The 12,246-nt window shown below is 39.4% G+C and overlaps 1 protein-coding gene across 6 annotated transcripts in view; it reads right to left on the bottom strand.

The window, feature by feature from the left end:
• Window positions 1–275: 275 nt before the first annotated feature.
• The window catches only part of MTA1 (metastasis associated 1), a 192,445-nt gene continuing 180,474 nt past the window's right edge, over window positions 276–12,246 (bottom strand). For 4 of the 6 annotated variants that reach the window (XM_007473327.3, XM_007473331.3, XM_007473329.3 and 1 more), the window contains 3 exons: window positions 5,274–5,305; window positions 3,291–3,442; window positions 276–2,153 (listed from right to left, as the gene is read on the bottom strand). In XM_007473327.3, the coding sequence (XP_007473389.1) occupies window positions 2,006–2,153; window positions 3,291–3,442; window positions 5,274–5,305 (332 nt within the window). In that variant the 3' untranslated portion in view covers window positions 276–2,005. The other 2 variants (XM_016425614.2, XM_056821296.1) reach the window with 2 other exon arrangements.

The following is a 12,246-nucleotide window of genomic DNA, read 5'->3' as shown; positions in this document are numbered from 1 at the left end:
GTCTATGTTTCATTCCTTTGTTCCCATTCTCTAGTGAACACTGTTTACTTGGATGATCCATTTTACTTGGATGATCTCTCCTAGGTCTATGCTATTGTGGGCTTGATCTGGAACTTTACCCAAATTTGAACTCAGTCAGACCCTGGCACCCCACTCCATGACCTCCTCCCCTCCCGCACCCTCCCATGACTCTCATCAGTACCAAAGGGAAGGCAGGAGATTTAATTTCTTCTTTTTCTTTGTATCTTAACATTGTCAAAGAGAGACAACAAGAGTTTCACAAAAGCTCCATTAGTGGATTTATTTGCACTGTAAGGAAGGGAACGGAAATGTCTTGTCTTTAGCCGCAGGGTTTCCACGTGCCTGACGCAGCCAGCGGACAACAAACCTTATCACCTGGAGTGGGTCCAACACAGCGATGCCCTGGCCTGTCACATGGCCACACAGTAGGCAGGAATGATTAAGGGCTTTATTCCATGCGTTGTCTGTCAGAGGCAGGGGCATGTACAAGTCAACACACGTTGCAAATGAGAGTTTACATCTGATCAAACACAGTAGAGATTTCTTTTGTTCAGAAATGCCCCACATGGAGGAGACATAAGAGAAAAACCAGGCAGGCCTTCAAATACAGAACAAGGCCAGAAGATATGAAAACCTGAAACACAAACAGGTCTGGTGAAAAGATACTTGACTTTGGGAGACAAGCTGTGTTCAAATTAAAATCCAATTGAACATTAAATTCCCTCCAAATTGGAAGTGTTCAGTAATGTAGCTTAACAAGCCAAGGTCCTCTAATCTAAGGACATTGTATCCAAAACACTGATGCTGAGAGTCAAGTCCAAAGTCCTGTAATGTTTGGGCTTGGGTGGTAGTGGTGGTGACGGGGAGCTGGGAAAAGGGGCTAAGTAATCTGACCTTTTCTGCTGTTCCTTTGCCCTTGGCTTCTGCTAGGTGATCTCAGTGGTGACTGTAGGTAAGAGACAACAGCATCTATTCCTGGCATTGTCAGAGAGACCTAGGGCCTAGTTTCCAGGCCCTATCTGTAGGAGAAGTAAACAATTAAACATTGCTTTTTGGAGTTCTCCACTACCAACCCACAAAGGCCAAGAACATGCACTACTGCCAAGATTTTTGAGTTTGCAACAGGTGTTCTGGGGGCCAAGGAGAGGGGATAGTTTTGGTGCTAAAGAGATGAGAGAGGATTTTGACTTTTTTTGTTTTGTTTTGAATATAAAAATTATTGTAAAGACAAGGGACAGACCCAAGACAACTAGCTGAACTTGCTGCTGGCTTTTCTGATTCTAATATTCCAAATATAAGAGTTACAGGTCTCAAGTTCATCTACAAAAAAGGTAATAAAAATAAAACAAAATGGCACCTTCAACAGAATAGAACAAAATCTTACAACACAGCCTCGTGGAAGCAGAGGCCCAACAGTGCTAGCTCCAAGAGAGACACAAAAGAAGATTCCAAGTCTTCACTCCACCCAAAAAGTAAACAAAAAGCTAAACATGACTGTTCTGCATTCTCTGAATAAGTTAAACTTCAATTCTTCTCCAATGTGTCCACACAAGGAACGGGGTCCTCTGCCAGTGGAAGGGAAAGGGAGGGAGGGGAGGCTACCCAAACTAAAAATAGAAGGAAAGAAAAATAAAGGAAGAGAATGAGAGTGCACAAGCTAAAAAGGAAGAGGAAGGAGGGAATGAGAGGACGGAGAAGAGGGAGAGGAAAAGGGGAAAAGAGAAGGGAAGGGTAGAGAGCAGAGAGGTAAAGGAGGGAGAGGGATAGAAGAGATAAAAGAATGAGAGTGCACAGGCAAAAGCAGTTTATGGTCACAGAAGTCATCAAGTTCCTTAAAGGGGTTAAAATATGCAAATCAGTGCTTTGCTAATTCTCCCCTCTTCAGTGCCTCAGCAGGGCAGTGGAAAAAAAGTCTTTTGGACAAATCCAGAAGTTCCAGAGGGTCAGTCAGGGTGGGAAGCTGGTCTGAAGGGCCCAAGGGCTGCTAGTCCTCAATGATGATGGGCTCCTCATTCACTGGCAGGGGCTGCTGCCTGAGCTGTAGTGACTGGCTTGGTCGAAGTATGATAGGCTTGTAAGGGCGACGGGCAGCTCGCTTTGTTTCAGAAGATGAAAGCAACTTTCGGATTTTCCTACAAATGCAGAAGAAAAATCAGTCAAAACATTTATCAAATAGATTCTCCCACAAAAGAAAGGTTGGTTTTTGTGGTGGGCCCTTAACCTACACTGGTCCTTCCTGATCCAAACTATTTTTTGAACCTGTAAAATGTTTTAATCTTCTACCACAGTGTTCAACCATCTTAGCTTCAGTGCTCCAGATCAAAGGTTAAACTTGGACCTGAAGAAGTAAGAGGGAATTTAAGGAGTAGGAGGAATAGGATGAAGAAAAGAAGAAAATTGAGTCAGTCTTTTAAAGACAGTAACTTTAAAAATAATGGCAGTCACTCCCACTTGTATAATGTTTCAAGGCTTACAAAGAATTTTCCTAACAACTATTCTGTGTGTGTGTGTGTGTGTGTGTGTGTGTGTGTGTGTGTGTGTGTGTGTGTGAGAGAGAGAGAGAGAGAGAGAGAGAGAGAGAGAGAGAGAGAGAGAGAGAGAGAGAGAGAGAGTGAGAGGGAGAGGGAGAGGGAGAGAGAGAGAGAGAGAAAGACAGAGACAGAGACAGAGACAGGGATAGACAGAGAGTGTGATATAATTCATATAGATGAAGCATTGAAGGTTTAGAACGGTAAAGGGTAATAGTATGTATGAGAGAACAGAATTCTTCTAACTCTAAGTGTTTTTTCCATTACACATGGCTTCCTCTTCGAATAAAAAAATCTTTGGTGGTCAAATTGATCAGAGTAGATCAATAACAATCTGTTTTACACAGACCAGCAGCAGGTTAGGAAATGCTAGTCTCAAACTCCAATTGAAATCTTGGAGACCAAGTCTATTGTCCAATCTTTATTTTCAGCTAATTTTATTTATCTCTATAGGGCACTCATACATTCCTCCTACTTAGGGTCCCAGAGGAAAGGCCCAGGGTAAGGGAGTGGAGAAGGATGAGGAATTTCACAAGGTTTTTCCTTGGTCTATAAATTGGAGCCTTTTGTATCTAAGGACTTCATTCAGCAGACATGCAGAAAGGATCATTTCTCCCATAAATACTATTTTCAATGATGGTCTACAGTCTAAGCTACCAGAGAATCACCCACTCCAATCATGAATTCTAAATAACGGGGATGGAGGGCCCCATTTAGAGCTGAGGGAAACCCCTGTCCTACCTGGTTTCCTCTGTGGCCATGTAAAACACATCATCTGGAGCATCAATCCAATTCATCCTCCTCCTTTTCACTGGAGGCAGGGATCCACCACGAATTAATCTGACTTTTGTTGGATAGGATTTCCCATTGAGCAGCAAGTTTCGGCTTGGTCCCTAACACAATACATAAGAGGTAATAACTACATGGTCAATGACCAGTCCAAACTTGGAGATGACATATATAAGGAAGGGTTGAAAAAGAGTGACTATTCTTGATAAAATTTTACCCATGGCTAAATGAAATTAGAAGGGCCTCAGAGAATAAGGCTAGAGTAGGAAAAGAATCATCTCAGAAGTTGAGGGAGGAAATAAAGCATTTGTAAGCCTTACTTCTTCACCCCATCTTTATGGGAAAAGCTTCTCCCCCTTTCCTCACACATGAAAGATTTTATGTGGTTTCCAGGATCTCTGTATAACAAATAATTCTTCTTCAAACTCTCCTAGTTAGGCCTGACCCAAGGAAATCAGAAACTGATCCGTATAATTTCAGGGAGGACTGGAGTTCTCTGGGAATAGGTATTTCTCTTGCTATAATGTAGTCACTGAGGAAAGGGAATGCACACTGAAGGCAGGGGAAATAGATGTACTTTCAAAGAACTAACTTCAAGTCCTGTTGCCTCACAGCATCTTACTGTGCATTATATGAATGCTGTTGGCAACTAACTCTGAGCTACACTACCTTTTCCCAGGACATTTTCTTAGCAAATAGTTACCAAATTGCCACATTCTGATTCTCTAAGGAGATCGCATGAGATTTTTTTTTATACCATCTCAGCAGCACAACTCATTTTCCCTTTAATCAAGCAAATAAAAGCACTTTCCCCAAACCCAACAGATTTTCAGACTCTTGGAGAACAATGTTTAACTGGGAAACACAGATGTGGTGAGGAGAAAATTTTTAGGCTGTATCAGGGAAGAATAGCTTTTATTTCCCGATTCCTGATTAAATTCCCGAGGAAGACTGGGTTGAATGGTCAGTCCTACCCAGTCCTATTTGGCTTGGCTTACCCATGTTTGCTGTTCCCATGGCATGCCCTACTCTGAGTTTTGGTTGGCATCTCAAGAATGTTCCCCAAACCAAAGAAGCAGGAAAACTATTTCTAACCCTGCCAAGAGTAAGGGTGTGGCTCCCTTTCACCCAAAAGACTTGAGTTGCTTTAGTCATCAAATACAAAAAAAGTAGCCAGTCTCTTCTAGAAGAAGAGGTGGTAAAACGGTCTTCAATGAAGGTTTCATGTCATCATTTCCCTTTCCATCATCCCACAGTGGTTTCATGTCTAGCACCTTATCAATTAATGCCTGGCATCTAGCACACTTGGCTCTTTGGCTCTGAAATAATATACCCAATAGGAAGAGGTAGGGAGAGAATGTAGTCCACTAGATGATTATTCTAAGCCATTAGTCACAGATCATGGAAAATCAGACCATGACATGGGTTGTTGGGGGTCTGGGCATCTAATTTCAGAGTCCCCAAGACCAAACCAACAAGTACCAAAGCACAATGGTAACAGACAGAGTCAAGGTCAGACCAGCATCCCTAGGATTACTTCAAAGTGCCTCAGACTGGTTATTTAATTCTGTTCTCTGCTTATACTCTTGGTTTAATGAAGATCTATTCTCAGCAGACACCTTCCCACATCAATTACTTTCAAGCCTGCTTTGTATCCTAGCCCTCTCCGAATTATACTTCACTATCCACAGGCTCACTATTAATAGCTCCTTGTCTTATCATCCTCTTTCTATCCATGGAAACACAAACTGTTCCAGCCAAAGCAAAATGCCCTGAATAAACTTTAGAGAGTGATATCTATGTGCCTGTGACAGGCAGATAAACAGTAAAGTTCTCCAGGCCTCTCTGAAAAGGAGACAATAAGGAGGTATGTGTGATGAAGAAGGCTTTCACAGAAGCTCTATCTAGACACAGGTAGAGTTTACTCTCTCTTACCATTTGTCTGGTTGGTCCATGGTTAGCCAGTCCTAACAAACAGGAAAGAGAATAGAACTTGTAAGACACCAAATTTCTTCCATGACAGAAATCATAAAGAATAAAAAACAAAAAGCAATGTTTTAAATTTCTGTTTCCTCCTCAACTAGTATTTTTGGCTTAGCAAACCCCTTCCTTGGGGCACCATGAATTAAGGAAGTCAGACATTATTTTCATTCTATAGCCAAATATTTAAAACAAACTGGTTTGGTTTAGGTCTTAGATGGAGGAGAAAGCAGTGATCCTATCCAGTTAGAGGCAAAATGGACTTTGATTTTTTATTTATTTATTTTTTAAAAATCAAGCCAGCCTCCCTCCTTCAGGCTGACACAACTTCTCTCCATTATCAGGTAGAAGAGTTACCTGAGGGCCTGGCTTTTGAATCACTCAGAAAAAAATAAAAAGTCTGACAGTCACAGTTCTTTGCTTCCTAAAAGTAATAGCTGCCTTTCAATTCCTTTCTTTCCAGAGTGCACTGAACTTTACTGAGCAAAGTGAGGAGTTTACAAAGTAACCAAGCAACTATAAGCAAAGAAATAAATAGTAGAGAATGAGTAGATGAGACTTTTTGAATTGGTTTACAATGACTTAGATACCTCCCAAAGGTCCAGGCAAAATAGCCCATAATAAAACTTTACTAATCATCTTTTGAAATGTAAAATTCTTGAAGGCAGAGGAGTCCCAATTCATAGATGGGGAATTCTGAACTGTACCCATACACTTTTTGCTATGTGTACTTTGTTACTCAAGTACTGGCAAGACATCCTATGGAACTGCTAATTCCATTATTTTTAATTAGAGGCAGACCCTTGAGTAAGCAGTAAGTCCAGGGTGATCCCCACAGCTGCTGCCCAAAGATGCATCTTTCTTCCTTTGCTATGAAATGAAGAGGGGGGACGGGAATGAGGAATGGTCAGGGTAAGCTATTATCTATGGTTTTGGTTCAGAATACCCTTTCCCCTACTAACTTCCCAGGATTATATAGGCTTGAGCATTGGAAGCCAAGACCAAACAAGACCAAACAAGAAGAAATTGGTTTCCTTATCACTACTCATGATTGCTCCAAATGGTACCCAGATCTCTTTCTTCTCTACCTGCTGGACAGAAAACAAGAGCACCTAAGGAAATGATGCCTAATATTTTCCAGGCTGCCTACAGTTATGGAAGAACAAAAGGGCATCAAGAAATAGGAAGAAAATTTCCAAATAATATGTAATTGCTATCTACATATCTAGATGAACTCAAGCATTGGAAGTCTACCTTCTAGGAAGTCTAGAAGCTTCCCTACAAGGGATTTTCACTGATCCTAAGCTAATTTGGAACAAAATTCTAGCAATTAATAATCTCTTGCTGCATATAAACAAGGCATCCCTCTTTCTCCCTTGCATTTTTGAATGACTATTGACCAATTCTACCTACTTCTTAAAAGAAACTCATCTGTAGTTCAACAGCTTAAATCTCATGAAAACAGATAACTTCCTGGTCCATTAGGTTGAGAAACTCTGTTCTGTTGTTCCCACTATTGATAATTCAAAACTCTATCCTTCAGTGCCAGAGGGCCACTTTCTACTCCAGGCCCTATATCTACTGTTCCCATTATAAGACTACTTCTGGGATTTGGCAACCTATAGTTATGACCGATATCTACACATATACTGATGCATACACTGAATATTAGTAATCTACTTCATCAAATCAAATCTGTTTCCTTTACCGAACAGTCTCACCCCATCATTTGTGCATTATCACATTAAGGACCCACCTACCTTTGGGTCCAGTCTCCAAAAACAAATGTTACTGCTGAGTTGTAAAAGAGCAAATACACATACACATATCTGTGGGCCAAACTAAGAGATAATTTGTCATTCTAAGTATCTCTATTTCCTGTTCTGGTTGGTCTCCAAAAAGTATCCTGCCCATAATAACATGAGTTTCATTTATGACAGTTTTAGACAGCTAAGCAAGAAAAAGAAGGGAAAAATGATTGAGAAATAACCAAATGATAGTGATAGACTCAATGGTCAGTACTGTCCAAATACATTTTTTTCAGGTTGTTTTTTGCCTTTTCCTGGAAGGTATTCCCTTTAATAACTTTGGGAAAAGGTCACTGAAATACTGGAACCCATCTTTCATCATTATCTAATGAGAACAACCACAGTTACATGCTGAAAAATATATGTGGTAGCTAGTGAAAACACTACAGCATACGGGACTCTGGGGGTGGGTGGAATAAGTGGTGAAGTAATAGTCAAAATCTCTTTTCTTTTAATAACTCTTTATGGGAAATGTCTTTATTTTAGAACCATGATTTGAGAACTCTTTTTACACTGTTCTGCTAGGCTTAGGGCTTAAAACCCATCAAACAAACAACCCTAGATATATGATTTCATTGATATAGAGGAACTCCTAATCAAAGACCACCTTCTATTGATATAGGATGGTAACCTGCTTTGAAAACTCAAAGTATTAGAGAATAGTCAGGGGAGTCAAGTGTTCTTTACAGCAAGGCTAGATCTCTATTTATTATGCAACATGACCTCTCTATTTTCTCTTCAAAATACAATCTATTCTTATTTTACCTTAAAAAAAATCACAGGTCACTGAAACGTTGAATTAAATGAAGAAAAAGTGAAGACTTCAATGTACGATACTAAACTCGCTGAATACCACAGACAATCCCTATGGATTGTCAACAGTTGGATGAGAAAAGAACATAGGGTTCTGTTGATGCTAAGTCTTCCCCAGGGCCTCAGATACCCAAAGTTACACTACAATGAACCTGTGGGGTCATATCCATTGAGATTCAAGCATTCTCTTCCCCTTAGTGATCTGCTGTATTTTGTTTTCCTCCATAAATCTTATAGGCTCATAACATTTAGAGTTGGAAAGGATCATTACAAATCTCTAAATTCATAAGTAAGGAAACCGAAGCCCTAGAACAGGAAAGCACCTTATTTTAAGTCACTTAATAAATAGTGGTGTGGGATTTGAACTCTAAATCTACTCTAACTAGTGTCTAAGTACATGAAGACTTTAGGAAATGAAAATAAGTTCTCTCCTGGGAAAGGATAGGGTCCTATCATGATCAGAGTCACTTTAGACCAGGTCCTTAGAAAAGAACCTGGGCTTTTCCAATGGCTCTTTGGGCAGCTTAATGGAAAAGGCTAAATACAAAACAAACACAATAACATTCCAAGTTACTTACCTAAGTATGTTCCTATCAAATTGGCAGATTGGCAAAGGCAAAGGAAAAAAAAATAGCTCAGTGTTACACAAAGGAGCTGTGACTAGCAGGGAGCATATTCCCACCCTCCAGATAGAGTAAAATGCAGAGAAGCAGATGAGAGGCCACTTGCACTCCATGGGAAGGGAGATGATGATATGTGAATATTACACTAGTAGCTTACCTGAGAAAGAATAGATTTATTTATTGACTTATTTCAGAATAAAATATGTCAATCAGGACAAAACAAAAACTAGGCATGGACAATGATGAAACAGTTGCCAAAGAAGAAAGTTTGCATCAGGCAAGTCAAAAAATTAAATATTTTAAGGGGTGTGAGAAATACTAGCACTCTTGAGAAAAAAAAAATCCATATGACTGACTTCAGTCATATGGATTCTTGTAGTAAGAGAGAATTCATCCATAAAGGATTCCCAGATTTTAACCCTTACAGACACTAGAGAAAATATCTTCCTTAAACCCCCAAATAACAAACATTCAGTTGTTTTAACTAGGGTCAGGTCCCAACCATATGCAAAAGACAATTGGTTCTCTTAGTCTAGCAAGAACCTCAGGCTTTACAACTCTGGCATTTCAAAGAGACCCAGAGATTTGAATACAATGGCAGGGCGCTGAGGAGTGGGAAGAAGAAAGGGTGGGATTTATCTCTTTCATCTTCATTAACTAATCAGTCTGAAGCTCAGAGGACTAGTATGTTTGGTGATGCTCACTTCCATATAGGAAGTTCATCTGGGAGAAGCTATGCAGGGACAAGTTTTAAAAGCAGGTGAGTTAACAACATGTACTGGATTCTTCTTGAACTGAAAGCTAACTTTAATAAGAGAAGGTGAGCAGAACTATATACTAGGTCACATTTCTTATTGAGTTAATATGCTGATCTTCCTAGGTATGTTCACTTCCAAAGTCAGCTATGCAAACCTAACAATATGCAAGGGTCAGGTTAAGGGAAATAAAATCTAGTGAATTTAGAAGTTGGATTGAAAAAATTTTAACTAAGTTCAATTCTTTTGATTCATACATTTTGTAAAATGAAATAATTAACAATCTTTCATAGAGATAATTATAATAAGGCATAAAAGTTCAAAGAGATCATCACAGGAAAGAAAAATAATCACTACCAATCATGAGATAACATATTTACATTACCTTCAAAAAAGTTTTATAAACATATTATTGTAGGCTATCAATTGCATTAGGGATTTAATCCTATACAATCGTATGGCGTATCTGAAAGTACCTCAATAGATTATTTTAAAACATGAGAGAACCACTCTCCACCAATGGGATCAGGCTCAGTCTAACAGAACATTTTAAGACAAGTCATACAAATTAAAATTTCTCAAACTGTGGGTTTGAGTTGCCTATAAACAAATTGGTGTTTCATGGAGAGAGCAAGCCATAAGTTTGTTTAGATCTACTGTCTCTCAGCAAGGCTGTGTTTATAGAATTGGGTCCTTTCTGTTTTTTAAGTGCAGGACAGTTCTCAGGTTAGCAGATTGTTGAAGTTACAGAAACTCCAATCTTGGAGAGAAATGTTGAAAGGGAAAGGGAGTAAAACTAATTCCAGGCCCTAACCGGAACCCATCTGGAATTATAATCCAGGGTCTAGAATCTGAGCCAGGACAGTGTGAAGAAAACAGATTACACTGCTTTATCAAAAATGCCTACAAGAAAGGAAATAGGTTCTGAACAAGGACACATGTAATACCCAGGGGAATTGCCCCGTCGGCTATGGGAGGGGAGGGAGGAATAGAAAATGATTTTTGTAACCAAAGAGTAATGTTTGAAATTGACCAAATAAAAAATAATGTTCAAAAAAATGCCTACAAGAACATTCCCTTGGGACCAGATAGACAAAAGACAAATTCCAGGTCATATGCAGAGCTTCCCCTCTGATGGGAAGAGTTTCCAGTATCCTCTTCTCATATTAAAAGGGAGAGACTAAAGATGACATTCTAGGAATGACCAAGAGGCATCTAGCCCAGTCTCTTTTCTATTATCTACTGGCCACCATGGCTGTTCTCTGCAGAAAGCTCCATGAAGGTCTCTCTTTCCACTATGGTCATTTCACAGCTTTAGTATAAAGCAGCACATGAGTAACTTTTGGGTGATTTCAACTTATGCAGATTCCCTTTGTTTACCAATTTCCAGGCAAGACTCCAGGAGGTTGAATTCTACCCTTGGTTAAATAAACTTTAGACATATCCACTAAGAAAGTTTACTGTGTTGCTTTGTTGGGAAATATCCTATCAAATCCAAACTCTTCTGAGAACTTTAAGAAACCTGAAATTCTACCCCGGAAACCAAGTGCTGGACCTGACTGATTCCACAATGGTTCTTCCTCTCAATGTGGCCATAGTTTCCCCAAGGCTTCCAGGAAGTTCACTATAGCCTCTGTCCTTCTATAGATTGTTCTCAGAGGTTTCCTTCTGCAAACAGGCACAAACGATCAAGAAAAGAACCAGACACATGATTATTCCTGAATCACTAGTAAGGAAGAATTATTAGTATCCTTTAATTGGAAAGATTGTAAAGGAAACTCAGAGTAGATTCGAATTGTGTCAGTGGGGTAAATAATGGGCCAAACACGTGCTCTCTATACCTGTAAGGGACATGGGTTCCATTGGTTCAGTAGCCAGGGAAGCAAGCTTCAATTTTAGTTTAAGACAAGATATTTGTTTTTTTTCCAAATAATTGACTGAGTTTATATGAGATTAGACTCATGTAGGCCTTCCCTCTTCCCCAGAATCATATTCAAGGATAAAATCAAGTTAATGTATAACTTTTTTGGTAGAGGCTGTGTGCAAAATCATTCATGGGGAAAAGCATAGAATATCAGACCTTAGAATCTAGTTCAACTTTCCTTTACAGTTAAAGAAATTTGAGGAGTCTGGATTGGCAGAGTGACATAATGGAGAAAAGACAAAATCTGGAGCCAGAGGACCAAGGTTATAAACCCAGATATGCTACCTGCTATCTGTGACCTTGGGCAAAGTTAAATAACTTCTTTGAGGCTCAGTTTCTTCATCTGTAAAATAAGGAGGTTAGATTATAATATTTTCAGGGTTCTTTCTTAATCAAAATCCACAATCCTATGACTTATTTATTCAATGTCACACAGCTAGCTTCTGGTAGAACCTGAAGCCAAATTTTCAGACTCCTGGTTCAATATGCTACATCATATATAGAGAGCAGTAATGAGGTTGGCCAATGCCACTATACATAATTCTCCCCAGAGAGCTTATTCTTTATAAACTGTCACTCTTCTGGCCTAGGCTGACTGAAATTCATTCTGACTGTCCATGAAGAAATGTTATTTCCTACAGATCCCCAGAAAAAAAAATTGGATGTTTGGTCCTACTACTGCATAAAATGATTAGACACTCAGTTTCCCTTAATGGGGGAAGTCTTCAAGTACAATTATGTGCGTGAAGTCTAGATCTGAAGATCTTAGATCACACTTTCTGAGCTCTGTAATTTGACAATATTCTGCTTTATTTGACTTTATTTACATTAAATAAATAACAACCTAACTCAAATACCCAACCTTTCTCTCTAGGTAGGTTAATTGGAAGGAAAAGAGTCTGGGTGAAACAAGGCCTAGTAGCAGGGGTAAAGGTGATAAGAGAGAAACTGAAGTACTTAATAGGTGAGGGACAGAGTAAAGTATTTTAGAATGACAGAATATAG

The sequence above is a fragment of the Monodelphis domestica genome, chromosome 1 (genome assembly GCF_027887165.1).
Source record: "Monodelphis domestica isolate mMonDom1 chromosome 1, mMonDom1.pri, whole genome shotgun sequence".
NCBI classification, from domain to species: domain Eukaryota; kingdom Metazoa; phylum Chordata; class Mammalia; order Didelphimorphia; family Didelphidae; genus Monodelphis; species Monodelphis domestica.
Note: the sequence above shows the minus strand (reverse complement) of the source record. Positions and strands in the feature narration are given on the sequence as shown.